Genomic DNA, 19,441 nt, shown 5'->3' with positions numbered 1-19,441 from the left:
TGAATGGAAAGTGGGTAATTAATTTTTAGCTGTTGTTAGCAATTAATTGCCCTTGCCAAATTTTGGAGGACCTATTGTCTCCTTCAGACACAATGTTCTTGGGAAAAGGTCTTACTTATTGTGCAATCTTCACTTGGATGATAAATACATCTTGGCAACTGGGAGCCTTCTGAATGAAAAATGTTGCTGGACAACTCTGTACTAGAGCAAGAACGCTCACCGCTGCCAGTGCTGGTGGAGCGAGGCCAGGCAGGAGGGTAAAGCAGGGGAAGCCTTTCACGTTGTCTGTGGAGCACGGAGAGGTGCAGCCTCTTTGTGCACATGTCCAAATATCTGTTTACCATTAAACAAGGATTTTCCCTGTTGAGCATCCGAGCTGAAAGGTGCCTTTCCTTCTAACAACATCCTGAAGCGGCTTGGCAAGCTGCTTTCTGTGGACACAGAAATGGGGAAATTGCTGAGCACACTGGCACGCAGCTCTCTGGTTTGGGTGGCTGCTGGAGGCTCTAGCTGAGAAGCAGCCCCTCTCCCATTTTTCTCTGAACCCACAAATACGGAATTTTGCAGAGCTGCCCCAGTCCACAAAGACTACATTGGTAACTTTGTGGTTCTTGGCCTGACGCTAGTTTTCCATTAGGTCTGTCCTGAACCACAACTACTGAACCACAACCTGAACCACAACCACTGAAACCTCATTTTAATATCGCAGTTGTAACATTAATTATGAAGTTATTAGTTGTTTGTAACAGCGCGTTTTCCTTTTGTAGCTATTCTTTCTTCTTCTCACCAGCAGCAGTATCTAGAGGCAAGAAGGTGCGTGAAGGCTTGCACAGAGACATGTTTGAATGCTCCAAGGGGAATACATAGAATGCAAAGAATGAGCTGGGGCTGGGACTGCTCTGTTCCCTGGTGGTTTGGGCGCACGCTGCCAGGGCTCGTGTTTGTGCTTGGACCCTGACAGCTGGCTGCAGGGTGTGCAGAATGAAGCCAGGGGCTGGGTTTCTCAGCAGTGCTGCAATTGACAGCACTTGGCGTGCTGAAAGGGAAACGAGCAGAAACAGAGAGCAGTGTACCTTGCAGTTAATGGAAAACTTTGTTGACTTCAGTGGGAGTTGGATTTGGTCCTGTGCCTATTTGAATGTTTTGGCATTCAATACTGTTCCAAATGGATTTTTTTTTTATGTCTCATTTCTGGTCTTCTCTTCCTACTGTTTCTAAAATGTACTTACCTTGCAGTGATATCATTGAGACAGCTCTGGCTGTGTCAGTGTAGCTGTGCATATTTCTCCCTGCCCAGTGTCTGTCACGTTGTTCACCAGCCTTTCTGTTGTTTCCAGTATCGGTCTGCAAACTTGCAGCATTGATTCCTCTCCTTCCTGAGCCCATTCTGCTCCTTCTTACAAACACCTTCCATCTGACTTAAACCTCTATCCCCAACCTCCAGCCTCCCATAATTGCAGTTATCGGTGCTATTTAATTCATTTTCTGCACTGCTTCCCCTCCTTTTCTACATGAAATCTTTATTTTTTGTTTGTCGACCCCCATGTGCTTAGAGATGATGCAAGCCTTCTGGGAACTGACCTCATGAACAGAGGCTGTGTGTGTCTCATGGTATCTGTGGGGGGAAAAGGCCAAAGCTATGGGATTTGGGGAATACAGGTGTTCTTTTGAACCACAAGAAACCTTACATTTTTCCAGCAGCGATATAAATGCTGAGCAGACAGGGTCAGTGATGAGGAAACCCTTCTGAGAGCAGGAGCTGACTCATGAAGATGAGAGGCGGAGAGCTGGTACCAGGCTGCTGTCCACACAGTGGGCAGCGAGGGTGCGATTGTCATTGACACATCCACTGGTCAAAGCTCTTGCTGGCTCTTCCAGGTTAACATACGGTTTGTCCTGAAATGTTCGGGGCTTTTCCCTCCCATTATTCCCGTTGATTTAAATATGAATCCCTTGTTATTCCTGCTAAAGGTAGAACACACAGCTGTGAGCAAACTGTTGTCATTTTAGTGGTGCTAGTCTTCTGACAGTGCAATGGCAAAAGATGAGAACTGTAGTGCAAGTATACGAGGATAGGTTTGTTTTTTGAGATATCATGGTGGTGATAAAAGGCCACGTTCTTTAACTTCTCTAAATTCTGTTTATCACATTTAAGATGGGGAGAAGTGCGTTACGTAGACTTTTATTAATGGTTAAGGTAATTGTTTACCATATGTTTGTTCTCTTGATCCCCCATAGCAGACAAAATCAAAAAAAGCTCAAGATCCAGCTCGGAGACCTTGTTGTGTATTGAGCACATTTGATTTTGGGGAAATTGAAGTCTTGTGTCTAAGGTCTGATCCAGCCAATGTCAGAGGGCGGTGTGTGAGCAGCCAGAGCCCCTTGATGGTGAGACGGCTGAGACTGAGATACAAATTTGCTAATGCTTCAGAAATGTATCCAGAAGAAGAAAAAAGAAAGGGGAAAAAAACATTGTGGGAAATTCTTTCCTTCATGCATAATAGTTTTGTTGTTTTAAAATTGCACTTAGTAATGTGTTGATGCCAGTGAAATATTTCAGCTATAGGAAATGTGAAACCCACTACTGCCTTTCTATGAATTATGACTCATAAATTGTATGAAAAATATTCAAACTTGCTATAGCTATTCCCCCAGCAGAACCTCTGAGTAATGGAGAAAATACTTCCACTCTGGGGGGAGTAGCAGGAGACTGAGCTAAGTGAAATTAAATGCCAAGTGCCAGCATGTAGCTTTGTGTTAAGTGTCATCTGAGACCATCCTCCATTGCTAGGTAAACAGTGAGTGTGAATGTAACACGCACTTGCAGTTGAGCCAAGCAAAGCTCTTTGCTCCAGATGATGTGGAAAGGGGCACATGGGCTGGGGCTACCTGCGTGCAATCTGACACATAGCCTTGCCCTGTGGGAAAGCCGGGCGTTTGCAATGCTGCACCAACACAGCCAGCACATCTGCAGCCAGCAAGCCAAATTCCATCTGATTTAGTGCCTATGGGCAGGTCTCAATGGCAGAATCATAGAACCATAGAAACACCAAGATTAGAAAAGACCTTCAAGATCATCTTGTCCAGCCATCCACCTACCACCAGTGTTTCCCCACTAAACCATGTCCCTCATCCGCTTCCCACCGGATTTGTACTCCAAACCCCTCACAGTTCTGTTGCCCTTCTCTGGACACACTCCAGGGCCTCGATGTCTGTCTTGTAGTAAGGGTCCAAAACTGAACACAGTACTCAAGGTGCAGCCTCACCAAAGCTGAGTACAGAGGGATGATCCCCTCCCTGCTCCTGCTGGCTGCACTGTTGCTGATAAAAGCCTGGATGCTGTTGGCCTTCTTGGCCACCTGGTCACACTGTTGGCTCATGTTCAGTCAAGAGTCAACCAACACCCTCCAGGTCCCTTTCCTCAACACAGTCTTCCAGCCATTCTACCCCAAACCTCTAACATTGCCTGGAGTTGCTGTGGCCAAAGCGCAGGACCCAGCACTTGCTCTTGTTGAACCTCATTCTGTTAGCCGCAGACCAACAATCCAGCCTGTCCAGATCCTCTGTAGGGCCTTCCTACCCCCAGACAGATCAACACTTCCTGCCAACTTGGTGTCATCTGCAAACATACGGAGGGTTCACTCAGTCCCTTCATCCAGGTCATCAATAAAGATACTAAAGAAGACAAGCCCCCTAAAATGGCAATAGGGTGGCAAGGTAGCGAGCTCTGCTGACAATTCCTTGACAATAACATTTATTTCATGCAAATTCTGCTATCTAAGAGCTAACTATCTGGTTCAAATTGGTCTTCTAATCGTCTGTCGCCAAAGATGAGTTTATCTCCTGTTGTTTCTGTCTTATGAATTGCTTTCTGGAAGTAATTATGGAAGTACCTGGAAGTTCTCGGCAACTACTTTAGACAGTTAATCTGACTTTTTGATGGCTGAAGTTCAATGCTATGAATTCATGCTGGATTTCACTTTCTCCATCATTTCAGAAAATACCTTGCAGCTATGTGAGGATTTGCAAATTTTACTTTGCAGTCAGAGGAGAGTCACTGTTGAAATCTTTTGTATATACCTGAGCCATAAGTAAGTGTATAAACAAACTCCGGGAGAGTGGTTTCCTGGCTGTAGAGCAAGGGACACTAACAGTGATTATGATGGAGTTGTTCAACTGGAGTATTTACTTCTGTGCAGTTTCATTTTTATGCCTGGCACCCATACTAATTTTTCAGACTGAAAGTAATGTGTGCCCACTGAAATGCAGTTAGAAAGGCCAATAATGTGAAATACAGCTTAATGTGCTAGTATTTTACCACATAGATAGTGAGCAGTACTGCAAAGACCATTGCCTCCAGTGGGGCCAGGATTTGCCCAGTATAGATCAGTCCCTGCCTACTTAACTCTTGTGGTGTTTGGGGAAGTTCAGAATTGCACTCGCTGTGTAGAGAGATGCTGGCGCGTTAGAGAGACGTGCTTTCAACTACCAAAAGCCAAGTATTTCCTTCTGTCTCACACTAAGTCAAACTGTGCTGACTTTTCCAGATCTAGAACTTGGGTAGGTTGAAATTGGTGGGTTCTTTTAATTTTTAAATTGTACAGGGTAAGCAAGTGTTTTCAAAATGTGAGTCCATTTGGCTTCAGACAGCTGTTACCAGGTGTAAATTACAAAAAGTTTCTGTAAGTTTAAGACTGCTTTCTAGCTTGCAGTAAAATGCTTGGGCTTTGTCTTGGAGTGATTCAGTTTGTATTTGCTTTACACAGGAAATGGCCGTGCGGGCGCTGAAGCAGACAGGTAGCAGAAGTATTGAAGCAGCTCTGGAATACATCAGTAAGATGGGCTACTTGGATCCTAGAAATGAGCAGATAGTACGTGTAATTAAGCAGACCTCACCAGGTAAGCACGAAGTTTTCTTCAAACTGTTCTTTCTTGCAATAAACTAGGTTTTGAGTAAACCTGTTGCTGTTAAGAAGGAGAAAGGCTGTGTCCAACAGTAGTCTTGCAGATGGTGGTTATGCACAGCTGGGCTGCAAGGTGAGCATAGCTCACCTGCTTCGCAGCAGCCATCTGCATGCACATTCCTACTGCTCCTTCCTAAACACGAAGCTGTCTGTCCTTCAGTGCAAGTCATCTCAATCATCTTGAGTCTGCCACGGGGTAAAAGCTTGCACGTAGATAATGGCTGTGGAGCTGTGAATCTCACTTCCCAGGAAGTCATTCATGTCGGCATCCTTATGAGTAGACTGCAGAAATAGCTCAGGCTAGGGTAGCTTTTCACTCATCCCTGCTAGTCTGCTTCAGCTCTGTCCCATATAAACTAAGTGAGAGGATTTGGGCCCTGCGTGTGCCTGACCAGCAAACGTCAAAAATAACATACATCTCTTCTAAAAGGGTTAAAAAGTCTTTCCAGGAAAAAAGCTTTAATGACTCCGTTGTTGGTTTTGCTTTCTTAACGTTCTAATACATGCAGATGTTTTGAGTCCTTCACCTTTTGAGCAGATCTCCCTTTACTTTTAGGTACATAGAAAGCAAAACTTAAATATCATGCAAATAATGTTTGCTTGCTTACGGTGCAACAGAACCATACTGATCTGTTTGATGTTGCACTGTTTGTGCTAGGATAGCACAGGTCTCTGCAGATGACTGGGGAGCATGTAATGCTACCTGGGAACTTTCCATTTGCAATTCAGGAATGTAAAACTCACAGTTCTGAATTTCTTGTATTGGTATATGGAAGTAGATTTTTCACATTACTCATTTTAGTTCTACTTTAATAGAGCTAATGAGTTTTAGCATACCATCAAGACTTAAAAATTAAAAGATGTTTCTTTTGGACAGAGACTATATATTAAAAGAGTTGATGCCCTGAGTACAGTTAATGAATCTTACAGAATACACTTAGAACACTTCACAGGCAAGAGATGGTTGTAACCTTTTTGGCTGGGAATGTGCAGGGGGAAAAAAATCAGCAGCAACTAGTATATTTGGTATCTTTACAGTTCCAAATATTCCTTAGACAGACCAGAACAGACTTATACAAATTTTGGAGGTGGAGTTCATACCTCTCCTTACATTAGCAAGACTCTTTATGCAGTTGAAGAATATGTCCCATAAGAGGACAGTTGTTGCTGCTTTCCTCAGTGGCCTATGAGAAAACAAAGTCAGTTTGTCCCTGAGGCTGCAAGTGATTCCTGATGACAGAGATGACAAAAGGGTCATGTAGCTGCCTCCCACATCCAGCCCAGAGCAGCCACTTCTTAGGATTATTTGGATTGCCACAGCCTTATCAGTGCATCTCATTGTGTTCTGGCAGATCAGCTTCCAGGGAGTAGCTGTAAGTACAGCCTTGGAAGTGTGCCCTTATGTTATCGCAGGAAAAACTGCTGCTGATAATAGATGACACTTGAAAGAACGTTGATAATTTGTCCAACTTCATTTAATTTCAAAACATTGCATTGTTTATGATGTGTCATTTGGTATGGGCACAGCCTCTTCAGTGTGCAGAAATGATGCATAGGCCTTGCTTAATGTTCTGCATGTTCTTGTGAGTTTGTGTGTATGCAGGTGAGGAGTTCACAGCAGTGCATAAGGGCGCTGCACCTGGCCCAGCTGAGATATGCTGTAAGGCAAATAAGCTTGCAATCCAGCAGTCCAGCCTGTTGGACTTAATGCAGTGCAACTGCACTTGCAGACCTTTTGAAATCAAGATTTTAAAAGGAAATTGTTCAAGCATACATGGGCCAAGTCCTACAGTTTCTGAAAGCTAAAGAGCCAGAGCGGGAACAAAAAGCCAGCTCAGAGTATCTCTCTTTTTCTGCACCCACAGTTTGTCCATGGATGAGAGAACTGGTGAAAAGTGCTATTAACACTTCCAGCACAGGAATGCTGGCATTTTGTCTCTGCAGTCCTTCAAGCTGAGATTAGCATGTTGACACACTGAACAGCAGGAAAATGAATGATTTAAGGGGACGTTCTTTGCCCGACACATTGGAAAGAAGATAGGATAAGCTGCGTTACACCTTTGTTGTAAATGGAGTAGAAAACAAGGATGTTTGAGGAGCATTGTGGAACAGAGAGATGCAAACAGATCCCCAGCATGAGCAATGAGCTCACTGTAGAGAAGGAAGCGGGCTGATTACCTGGTAGCTTAAAGCAATGTGGATTTCAAGTTGTACTGACAGTGCTTCAGGGAGCTTTTGTCCCTGTTTGTGCTGCACATACCCCTCTGCTCTGTAGCTTCCTCCTGTCTGTGGGCAATGACCAGCAATGTAAAAGCTGGTCCAGCTTTAAAAACCGGGCTGAAGTATAATCTGATGACTTCACAGTAAAGGAATTTGTGCTTCTATTCTGATTATTTAGTAGAACTCCCTGATGATTCCTGGCATGATCAGTGTTGTGAGCCAGTAGCTTGTTATTGGTGGTAATACTTGGCACCTATCACTTTGATTGTTGAGAGTGCTTAATTTAGGTTTTGGGAGGTAGGGTTTTTTTTGTAACACATAATCCCTAGGCTGTGTGCATGTGTATGGATAGGTGGATGAGTAATGCAAAGTAATTGCTTCACCTGAATTGTTTCCTAATGTTTTTCTGTGTTCTTTTTATAAAGGAAAGGGTATTGTGCCAAATAACGTAACTCGCAGGCCAAGCTTCGAAGGATCGAGTGAATCTTTTCCATCCTACCATCAGATCAGTAATGCAGCCTATGAAGGGACAGGCTTTGCAGCAGAAGGTGCAAATATGCTAACTGAAGTTCCACGGCCATACATGGACTATTTAATCTCTGCTTCACAGTCTGCCGCTATGAATGCGCCTGTACAGCGACCCTCTGGCGTAGGCACTCACAGCACTCCAACAAGCCATCAGCAGAAAACATACCCTGCAAATATTGAGTCTTCTGTGATTAATTATCCCGTGTCTAATCACAGCAGCCCAGCCTTGCAGCTGCAGGCCTCCCATGGTTCCAACAGCCAGCATTACAGTAGGCAGCACATGATGGTGCAGGGGGAGCCCATGGGATATGGTGTTCAGAGGAGTCCATCCTTTCAAAACAAGATGCAGCAGGAGGGAGGTTATGCCAATCTCCCAAATAAAGGGGCAGTTGTTCAAAATAACACCAGTCATGCATTTCAGCAGGCACCGGCAAGCCTGTATATGTCACATTCTCATCACAAACAGACAAGTCCTCCCTCCCATCAAATGCACGTGATATCCAGAGGTCCAGCGTTTGGTAATGATTTTGCAGACAGCCCACCACAAAATCTATTAACTCCATCTAGAAATAGTCTGAACATGGACCTCTATGACATGAATAATCCTCAAGTTCAGCAGTGGCAGGCAGCAGCGCCTTCACGGCGAGATTCTTTACAAAACCCAGGAATGGAATCATCTCCACGGCAACACGTGTCCTTCAGACCTGATGCCTCGGTGCCAAGCAGAACAAACTCCTTTAACAACCATCAGCAACAACCACAAGTGACCGTGTCTATGAGACAGGTTCCTCCAGGAAAACCCGATCCTTCAATTACATCTCCAAATACAATCACAGCGGTCACATCTGCTCATATTCTCCAGCCAGTGAAGAGCATGCGAGTGATGAGACCCGAGCCTCAGACTGCAGTGGGACCTTCCCATCCTGGTTGGTTACCTGCCCAGGCGCCGGCCGTGGATGGCCTAGAGATCATTGAACAGCACGTTCCAGCTGTTGGAGCGGCCAACGCCTATCAATTAGATGTGGATTATGGTAACCAGGAGCTGCGGTGTCCACCACCACCGTATCCCAAGCATTTGTTAATTCCTGGCAGCTCCGAGCAGTTCGATATCAATTGCTTATGCATGGGTGTGGAGCAGACTCTCCGTGTAGTCCCCAGTGCGACGTGCAATAAGGCTGAGGAGAACAGTGAGAGAAACGACAAAAACAGCAAGAACACTAAAGCTGAAAAACCAAGCAAGGATAAAAAGCAGATCCAGACATCTCCAGTGCCTGTGCGAAAAAATGGCAAAGATGAGGAAAAGAGAGAATCCCGAATAAAGAGCTACTCACCATTTGCTTTCAAGTTCTACATGGAGCAACATGTAGAAAATGTCATAAAGACCTACCAGCAGAAAATTAACAGAAGATTACAATTGGAGCAAGAAATGGCTAAAGTAATTTTTATATATATATATATAATAAATAGGGTCAATTAATTATTACTATTTTAAATCACTCAAAAAATGTATAAAGGAGAGTTCTCTGGGGAGTGATAATAGATATTCAACACTCCTTGTTCCGGACTGTTTTCACTTGAGGCCTGGGTGCAGATCAGGGAGACTGTTTGAAAAAGCTGAGAGAAGTAGTCTGTCCTCACAAGAAAATAAAGCAGATACACTCCTAGTAGGAAAGTGTTAAGCTCGCACAGGAGAGGACTCAGCCAGGTTTGAGACCATGGTAACACTGACAATACTTCACAGCCCTTGAAAAAATCTGAGAAAGGTTTTCTCTTTGCTCCAGTTCTTCCTGCCTGTTCCATGATAGTGACTGCTTATTCACCAGAGCCACAGTTTAACTTGGCTATGGGTTTACTATGCTGTATTTTCCCCTGAATATATAATACCTGACTGAAAGTTGTCTCTTGAACATACGTTAGTAATAATACCATGCAAGTAATCATCTCTTGGCCAGCTGAAATGATCTTGGGAATTTTGCTGGAGCTTGTTCTAGAGGCAGGTCTCGGTGAGGTGCACTTTGAGAGCTTCATTCACATCTCATAGTAGCACTCAAACTAAACTGACTCACGGACAGGGCTTTCTGAAGCAAGCTGCCAAGTTCTGATGATTGCTCAGGCAGTTCTGTTTTTAATTTTTACATGTGGAAAAGTTTTTGATTTTCTTCCCTTCAGGCGTGATTAGCTAGAATATGACTAGTCTACTTTTGTATTTAAGGATAAACTCTAAGAAAAGTTGTTATTAATGCATGATGGATAATAACTTACCTGATCTTCCCTAGAACTGTCTAGAGTCAATTAATTTGATACTCACACTGCCCTCCTTCAATGGAGATATTCAAGACCTGTCTGGATGCTTACTTGTGCACCTATTGCAGGGAGCCTGCTTTAGCAGGGGGGTTGGCCTCAGTGGTCTCTTGAGGTCCCTTCCAACCCCCGCAATTCTGTGATTCTGCTCAAGAAAATCCGGTGTTTTTTTTTACATTTAATGCTTCTAAAAATCTCTTAAAAGGTCAGTATTGTAGTGACAGTTCATAGTTTGTCCTCAGTGCAACTATAGGTTGTGTTGCACTGCTTGGATTTAGTGAATATTTTCCTGAGGTTGAGATAGCTGGGGAGCAGTCTCTAAAGAAATAAGAAACTAACAGCATCAGTTGTGTTCTGGCCCTTCAGCCTTTGTTCACTTTGTAACTCAGAGATAACTATAAACAAAAACAGCTCCTTCCCCTAGCAACCTCATCTCTGGCTGGAATAACACACCACAAACTCAAGAGATTATGGCCATCTGAATATCACATTATTCCAGAATTAACCAAGAATACAACACACTAATTGTTTTGCATTAAAACAATAAATGCTTCTTTTATTATGGATTGAGGTACCCTACCTATTCTGTGAGGTTTTTTTTACCTCCTTCATCCTTTATTCATATGGATTTCGTTTTTAAGCTGTGGGGATTTGCTGTGTAGTCCAGCTCGACTGCAGGTGTGAAATGGAAAAAATCAGTCAAAGCAGCAGCCTTGTGGGTGAATACTTGGATCTTTAGCCTGCTCCTCAGTCAGCTTCATCTCCATCCCTCATTGCCTCTTCCCATCACTCACTAATCTTCCTCTCAGAATGCTTCACTTAGTTCAAGATCCGGGTTATTCAAAAGGAAGGGGTCTGCTGTGGAGAGGGAATTCTCAGAGGATCCTGGAAGTCAGCCCAGGGGCTTCTGCTGGTGAAGGCTGCCAGTGTTCTCAGACAAGCACTGAAGGCAAAATTGTGCAGGCTCTATCTTGAAGCCTGAGGAGAGTCCAGCTGGGTACTTCTCTGCTTTTCCGGGAGATGTTCACCTTCAGCCATGTGAAATTACATGTAAAAATACTTTTAATTACCTTAAGACTCTGTGGGGACAGATGGTGCCTGGACAAGCCAGCTTTGTTACTGTGCAGGTTCAAAGGGAAAAATTACCCTTAAAAGAGAAATAGGACCTGGATCTTGGCTTCAGTGTCTGGGAGGAGGCCAGAGCTGAGGGTTATATGCGTATATTTTGGAAGATAGGGATCTGCCAAGTGTGAGAGCGGAGGCTCTGTATGACAGAGGAAGAAAAATGGTTTTGAAGAAAGAGGATTCCCCAGATACTTTGTCAAAAATAGCTTCTTAATTGCTATGAAAAAGACAAGTGCTAGGTAGGAAGGTTTCATGTGAATTGCTCTGGGGAGTTATTAATGAACCAATGGGCTTCTGCATCTCAGTTTAAGTTGTGCTGCACTGTGCATACACGTAGTGGAGTGTATTGGTGAAGTGCACAGCTGAGAGTTAAAAACCAAATCCTGTGATCAGATCTGTTCTGTTCTGTTCCCCTGACAGTATTGCCCAATACCTTGTAGTTCAGGAGAATGAGAAACACGTAGCAATCTTAGATTCAGGTAGCAAGGTATGGCAAATGAAACACCTTGACAGACCAGAGGCTGACTGTTTTCAATATCTTATCTAGTTCTAGATTACTTTTTCTGAGAAATGTTTTCTGGGAATGCTAGTTTATTGTTCTATTGCTATGAATATAATCTTACTAGCTGTCGTGGTTTGCTTTCCCTTATAAAGGCAGGCCTTTGCGAAGCAGAACAGGAACAAATGAGGAAAATTCTCTACCAGAAGGAGTCCAACTACAACAGGCTTAAAAGGGCCAAAATGGACAAGTCTATGTTTGTGAAGATCAAGACACTGGGCATTGGTGCCTTTGGAGAAGTATGCCTGGCCTGCAAAGTGGATACTCATGCCCTGTATGCCATGAAAACTCTGCGTAAGAAGGATGTACTGAACCGGAACCAGGTGGCTCATGTCAAAGCAGAAAGGGACATTCTTGCTGAGGCAGACAACGAGTGGGTGGTTAAACTCTATTATTCCTTCCAAGATAAAGAGAACTTGTACTTTGTAATGGACTACATCCCTGGTGGGGATATGATGAGTCTGCTGATTCGGATGGAGGTCTTTCCAGAGCGTCTTGCTAGATTTTATATTGCAGAGCTCACTTTGGCTATTGAGAGCGTACACAAAATGGGTTTTATTCATAGAGACATCAAGCCTGACAACATTCTGATAGACCTCGATGGGCATATCAAACTGACCGACTTCGGACTGTGTACGGGATTCAGGTGGACTCACAATTCAAAATACTACCAGAAAGGTTAGTGTGCCTAGCCTTTATTTGCACTTCTTATCTTGAAACAAAGTTACCTCTTGGCAGAAATGTCAGGAAATTATGATGAGTTTGTCTTACTCATTCTGTCTGTCTGTATCTAGTCTTTTGTTTCCAATACTTTCCAAATCCCTGACAGTAATTTGGCTGGATGCTGCAGTGGCAGCAGTTTTTCAGTTCATATTTGTTTGGAGGGTCTCTGTTGGTAGTGAAAGAATTTAATCCCAGATTTAAACTAATCCAGGTACCTCTTGTGCACGCCATCGAGGAGAACTGGAATATGTCAGCAAAAAGGTCACGAACAATTGGTACAGTTTATCTAAATATATTCTCTGTCTCCTGTATGGGAGCATGCTTCCCTGTGTGGAGACAGAGACATTCTGCTGCTTATGGAAAACCAATTGGAAAGAAGGCAGAAGACATTGCCTTGGATTTAGAGTTCAGGTGCTGTTCTTCAGTGATGTTAGAAGATGGCAAACTAAATCTGGATAAATGCTTTTCTCTTTGCATGTTGTGTTTTATGTCTGTAACTGTAAATTTTCTCTCCCACTTGAAAGGGAGTCACATCAGACAGGACAGCATGGAGCCCAGTGATCTTTGGGATGATGTGTCCAATTGTAGATGTGGAGATAGGCTGAAGACATTGGAACAAAGAGCTAAGAAGCAACATCAGAGATGTCTAGCCCACTCATTAGTCGGAACCCCTAATTACATTGCTCCTGAAGTCCTGCTTCGTAAAGGTAGATAATGTCTATTTATCTCCTGTTTAAATAATCATCAATATTGTGAAATACTCTTCTTTTTTTTTTCTTTTTTTCTTTTTTCCTCCTTAATTTGCTGCTTTGGAAGTTTGTCATTCTGAAGTCCATAGACGCTCAGATTAAGGAGAACAGATTTCTGTGCATGCTCTGCTGATTAGCTTCACAATGCTGACATTAAAGGTGATTGCGCTTTGTCTGTCTCCATATCTCTTCACTCTGAGGCCTTTGATGAACATGTCAGATGTCATTGGCAGTGGTGTTTCTCAAGTTTAAAGCCAGTTATCTGTACTCATAGACCGTGACCACTAGTGAGTTTACAAATAGCAGCAAGTAGCCATCTGATTGTTTAGAATCACCTGTTGAGATGGATCACTGCAGTATAGCTGATAAAAACTTGTGGATACATATTCTTCAGATTCCCAGTCAGAATCCTGAGGAAACAAAATAAAATCTTACCCAAGTTACCCTGGACATACTACACCTAAAAGCTGTGCTTGTGGAATGTAAACAATACTCTGTGACTATCCATGACAAACAGACATGTTCACTGTAGTAAGCAGATTAGATGTTCAGAGTTGTCTGCAACCCTGACCTTGAGGCTTATCTCTACACTTTTTCATTTCTAGAGATTTCAGGTTAGATTCTACAGAATACAGAATTCTAATAACAGAATTCATTGAATGCAGGGTTCAAGTCCTCCATTCCTTTTGAAGATCTCAAAGCTGTGTCTTACTTCGTTTGTCTGAACAATTAAGTGATTTAACTTGTTCCTCTGCTTAGAACTTGCTCAAAGTCATCTTTATCTCTAGTCTGGCTTTGTCTTTCAGCAGCTTCTAAAACCCTAATGTCAGCTCCACTGAACCTGGAGGGGGACATTGGTCATTAAGTAGGTCACTGAGTCCTTTGAGGGCCATCTTATGCTGTGAAGTGGTAGAACTGTTGGATGGGTCTTGAAGAAAAAAAAAAAAACCAAACACAAAAAATAGCTCATTCTTCCTAATTATGTGGTTTCCCCACTTACTGTTGTTGAGAATTAAATATATTGAGAATGCTTCCCAGACAACAGTATGAGATCTTTACTGACAACACTAGAATTTATATCAGCAAGAAGAAGCATTTTATGATGAAGTTGGATCAGGAGTCCTTTGGTTTTGGGTCACTTGTTTGAGGCAAAGTAAAAGTCTGTGTTGCAGTTTTGATCTTCAATTGCAAGAGGAAATAGTAGCTCTGTACAGTGCTGTATAGTGACTGGTGGAGGACAACCTTTTGACTTGCCTTTCAGGATACACCCAGCTCTGTGACTGGTGGAGTGTTGGTGTGATCCTCTTTGAGATGTTAGTGGGACAGCCTCCTTTTCTGGCTCCTACACCCACAGAAACCCAACTGAAGGTAAGTGGAATTCCTGTGGTAGCAAAATTTTAACCTTTTCCATCTTTTCTCCACCACAGACACATCCCCTCTTGTATTGGAGAAAAGAGCCATTGTTATGAAAGCTTGATTTTAAATAGTTCTATGCAGGGACAAAACCTTTTGCAATCAGTGAAGATGCTGATTGTCAAACCAGAACTGACTTGTCCAGTTGCATAGATAGTTGCTGGTTTTATGAACCTTTTCTGCATAATTTTGGTTTCTGGAGCACAGGCTCATCCATGTCAATTATTTAGGGTGCATATCAGATTTGAGTAAGCTGATAGAATAATTATAATGTCAGATGGCAATGTGAGAATTTCAAAGTTAAGCAGTCAGTAGTTTTTATTAGAATGAATATATCTCATAACCAATTTCCTACAATTTGGAGACTGAATGAAGCAACGTCATGGAAATCATTCCATGAACTAATTGTCTTTTTTTTTAAATGTAATTGCTTCTTCTATTTGTTCTCTGACATTTCTTGATTTGTTTAAGAAATATTTTAATAGCTGATGCTATTTAATCATTGGGTTCTTGAACCTCTAAAATAATCGAACAGGATGTGAGTGGACTAGTTTCGTGTATGCTTTTCTACAGTTAGTCTTGACAAAAGGATCAGAAGGTTTCTGCTTCTAGGATTAGATGTTTAATACCATTCTCTCTTCAGGTGATAAATTGGGAAAGCACACTGCACATCCCCTCACAGATCAAGCTAAGCCCTGAAGCAACGGATCTCATCACAAAGTTGTGCTGTGCAGCTGAGGACAGGCTTGGAAGAAATGGAGCAGATGATATTAAGGCCCATTCTTTCTTTCACTCTATGGACTTCTCTGCCGATATCCGTAGGCAGCCTGCTCCCTATGTTCCAAAGATCAGCCATCCAATGGACACTTCAAATTTCGATCCAGTTGAAGAGGAAAGCCCTTGGAACGATGCGAGTGGTGACAGCACCAGGACGTGGGATCCATTGGCTTCTTCCAACAGCAAGCACACCGAGCATGCCTTCTATGAGTTCACTTTCCGAAGGTTCTTCGATGACAACGGCTATCCATTCAGGTATCCCAAACCTTCCGGGATGGAAGTTGGCCAGTCTGAGAAATCCAGCGTAGAGGACAAAGACATGGTGGATCAGACTGGAGCTTGTCAACCTGTATATGTGTAAATTATTGTATAGAGTACTCCAGGTAAGACTAATCTCAAATCCAGTTGGGCCTTTAACTGATCCTTTGGGAGCTGATCCTGCAGTGCTTGTTCATGTCTAACATCAGATGAAGCTGAAGTCATCCTGGGGAGTCAGAAACTTGCAAGGCCAGGTCCTAAAAACGGCACTCTTGGAAGTTCAGGTCAGTTTTACTGTAAATAACTTTGTTGATGATTACACTTGAAGTCCTGGTCTTCACCAAAATCTGCAAGGCCAGAAGTCTATCATTTCTAGGCCTGTTGTTATTTGAGGTCAGCACCCCCCTACTCAGATAAATTTACAGATTTCTGCATCTGTCAGCATTATTTTTTAAATGAATAAAGAGCACTTATATTTTGTTTATAGCAGGGTGTTTTTTTTCCTACTAAATTATAGGGATTAACTTTGACAAATCATGCTGCTGTTCTTCTTTTCTACATTTTTATTTTATCCATAGCACTTATTTCACATTTAGGAAAACGCGTAAAGCTGAAGAGCGTGTGATGAAAGGTCTCTGTGCAATAATGTAAGAAAGGAAAAAAAGAAGAAAAAAAAAAAAGAAAAAAAACCCAAACAAAAAAGTCAGCTCTCTAATTTTCTTAATTTACTGACACCATTATACTCGCACCACGATTTTTGTTTATTATATGTATTTTCCACATTTCAAAATTGTGACGTAACCTTAAAGCTGCTTGATTTCCTTCTGCTTGTTGGAATGTAATAGAAAGTGTGAGCAGGCGACTATTTGGGTGTGATTTCATTGTCTAGCGTGTGAAGAATGTTGCATGAGCAGTGTTTTTCTATTTGAAATGGCCTTTTCTTGCCATTCACAGGCAGGTCCTGTGGATCCGTTTTTTCTGAGGGTCTGAAATCAGACCGTTTTAAACCGTGTGTTGATAATGCATCGTGTGGATGGTTTCTTCTTACGACTGTATCCAGTACTAATTCTGTAAAACAGATGGCAACGTTTAGAACCGAATTGTCATTTTGTGGTCTGACGCAGCGGATCACTGGAGTAAGCATCTGTCGTGGGCACACACACTGCCCCACGAAGGATCGATAGCACGACTGTTGGCAGGGGGCAGATTGGTGGCAGCAGGCCGGCTCTGACCCCTTCACACAGCGTGCAGCACAGCCTTCCTTGCTTAGTGCTGTCCGTAACGCAGAGCACCAGTGCCAGCATGGAGCTCGGTGTCCTCAGAACAGAAGGGGTCAAGCTGTGCTCCTGTAGCAGAGACCCTGAGTTCGTGCAGGGACGCGGCTTTTCCAGCCTGCGCATCTCTCACGTGCCGTCTGTGTGTGGCTGCAGGATCGCGGTGTTTCGGGCCCCGCAGCCGGCGGTGCTGCTGTTGCTGACAGGTCGTTCTGCCCTCTTGTCTCTAGAGAACGTTGCTGTGGTGGAGCACAACAGTCCTTTGTTTCTGTCGGATTGTAGACTTACTTTGAAATATCAATCTTAACTATGTTAAAATATGCATTTTTCTTATATGTATAAGTGAGAATTATTTGAGATGATATCAGAATACTAAAGTAATTAAGCCATACGCATTTGCATATATTATGTATAAGTAAGTAAACACACAGAAAAAATCCTTAATTCAGATGAGTGTAACAGTCCTATTTAAAATGATTGACATCGTAACATGTGAGGAAAACACTCCTTTATGTCTTTTTGCTTCTTTTTTTTTTTTTCTCTAATCTGGAACTTCGTTTTTTTTTCCATATATTGGTCCACATATTATTCCTTAATGTTTTAGCATATCCTATCCTATCCAGTGTTTAGATATCTAAGCAACATCATATAAATTCATCAGCCTAAACTAAACAAAAATGATTGTGTATTTGTTTACATTTGTATGAAAGGAATGTTCTGAGGTATGCAGTGCTTGTGTTGTGACAGTTCATGTAAGGTTCAGTATTACTGCTTTTTTATATAGTAATGCCATGTTTTGTTATTTACATCTATTTGACATTCTTTCATGTGGTAGGTTCTTTCTCAGGAACTCAGTTTAACTGTTATTTATTGATATATCATTGCCTTTGAAAGCTTCTACTGGCACAATTTATTAAAAATCTGAATCAAAATCTAAGCTGCATTATGTGTTCTTGAAAAGGATCATTTCTGCCTATTTTAAAGTGGAATTTTTAAAGGGTCTGTTTTGTAATGTTAGTGATGGGTTTGAGCTACAAGCACAAGATCCAAATCTCACCTCTTTGTAGCATTTGGTGTAGGATTTCTGGGCACATTAAGGCAATTTTGATACAACAAAGTGTATGGCATGGAATTCAACGCTGTCACTTTCACAGCAGCACTTCTTTGGAGCAGCCATTTGGAGGTGTGCTTCCTTCCTGCTCTTAGAGGTAAGTAACTCACCTTCAAGTGCAGAATCTTTGCAATTAAGCAAAACAAGACCAAAAAGAAGTGGTGATTCCATACCTGATAGACTGCTTGTTCAGCGTCTGTACTGCAAGGAACAACTACTGCCACGTCACCCAGTGAAGAGCTGAACTGGAAGTTACATCCTTTCAGCTGATCAGGCACCATCTCCAGAAGGCTCACACCTTCTCATCCACCTCAGGGGAAAACTGAAGTAAGTGTGAAGGCACGTGGCCAGGTAGCTATGCAGCACACATTAGGACTGGCTCCAGGCATTCTCGTTGAACTTCCTGCAAAAACGTTTTCAGTTGTGTCACTTCCATTTATTTGATTTAAAAAAAAAAACAAAACAGCAAACCTCTCGTTTTAAAAGGAAAAAGGGCTTCTGCAGCCTCTCATCTCTGTGTTCTCTGGGGCCAGGAAACAGCAGCAGCTCTTGGTAAGCATATTATTCCTGGTTCAGGGAGAAAGAACTACCTGCAGAAGTCACAAGCTAAGAAGTTACCACCTAGCCTGAATAACTTAAACTAAATGAGGGAAAAAAGCATTTGGTTTTCAAATGGAAACGTAAGAACAGGATTAGCCATGCAAGAAGTGGGGCCATCGCCTGGAGCTGAGTGGAAAATCGGTCTCATAGACTTCAGAAAATTCTCTTCTCTTCCCTGTAGCTTATGAGGTATGAATTAACTGCTCTAAAAGTTTTCCTAAGGAAATTGCTATGGGAAGAGACATTTAGAGCATATAATTCGATTCCATCCCAAAATACAGAATCTTTGGCAGAAAATAGCAACTGCTACTAAAAATATTATTAGAATTAAAAGTATTAAATCTTTCCCACAGGAAATAATCTCAGGAATAGATAATGTAGGAATAGCAACCGTTAAAACACAAAAAAATGTGTAAAAATGTTTTTCCTGGCAAAGAAATCTGCTGCAGCACGAACATGGAAGTTGTGACTTCCTCTGGTTTTTAGTCTGAGCAGTGAATGTGCCCTGAACAGCGTTGGTAAAAACAGAGACCTGGGCTCATTATCATGATTGCTAATAGAAATAAACTGAGGATCTGATCCACAAAGCTGTGATCACCTGCAAAGACTGCATTAGCTCAAGTCCAGCAGAAGCCCAGTGACACGGGCAGTTGAAATTCACTTGAGCTGATGGATGCACTGACTGTCCTTCAGCAAGGTGGAAAATGCCCATGACCACATCTTCTGGCTTCTGCATATCAGAGGAAACTGCTGTTAGCAGAACAGCCCCAGGCATGTGGCCCTCCTTAAAATAAAGAGGGGACTGTATGTGTGCGAGGCTTGTGGGGAGGGGGAGACAG

The 19,441-nt window shown here is 42.5% G+C and overlaps 1 protein-coding gene across 1 annotated transcript in view; it reads left to right on the top strand.

The window, feature by feature from the left end:
* LATS2 (large tumor suppressor kinase 2) overlaps positions 1–17,823 on the top strand; it is a 48,480-nt gene extending 30,657 nt beyond the window's left edge. The window contains exons 3-8 of the mRNA XM_042867499.1: positions 4,767–4,899; positions 7,610–9,147; positions 11,793–12,375; positions 12,945–13,127; positions 14,431–14,537; positions 15,226–17,823. Coding sequence (XP_042723433.1) covers positions 4,767–4,899; positions 7,610–9,147; positions 11,793–12,375; positions 12,945–13,127; positions 14,431–14,537; positions 15,226–15,720 — 3,039 coding nt within the window. The 3' untranslated portion in view covers positions 15,721–17,823. The remainder of the gene's footprint in view (positions 1–4,766; positions 4,900–7,609; positions 9,148–11,792; positions 12,376–12,944; positions 13,128–14,430; positions 14,538–15,225) is intronic.
* The last annotated feature ends 1,618 nt before the right edge of the window (positions 17,824–19,441 follow it).

This window comes from Lagopus leucura, unplaced genomic scaffold (genome assembly GCF_019238085.1).
Source record: "Lagopus leucura isolate 7727_CA_CO unplaced genomic scaffold, USGS_WTPT01 Super-Scaffold_100001, whole genome shotgun sequence".
Lineage (NCBI taxonomy): Eukaryota > Metazoa > Chordata > Aves > Galliformes > Phasianidae > Lagopus > Lagopus leucura.
The sequence above is the reverse complement of the archived record's forward strand: the minus strand, read 5'-3'. Positions and strand labels throughout refer to the sequence as shown.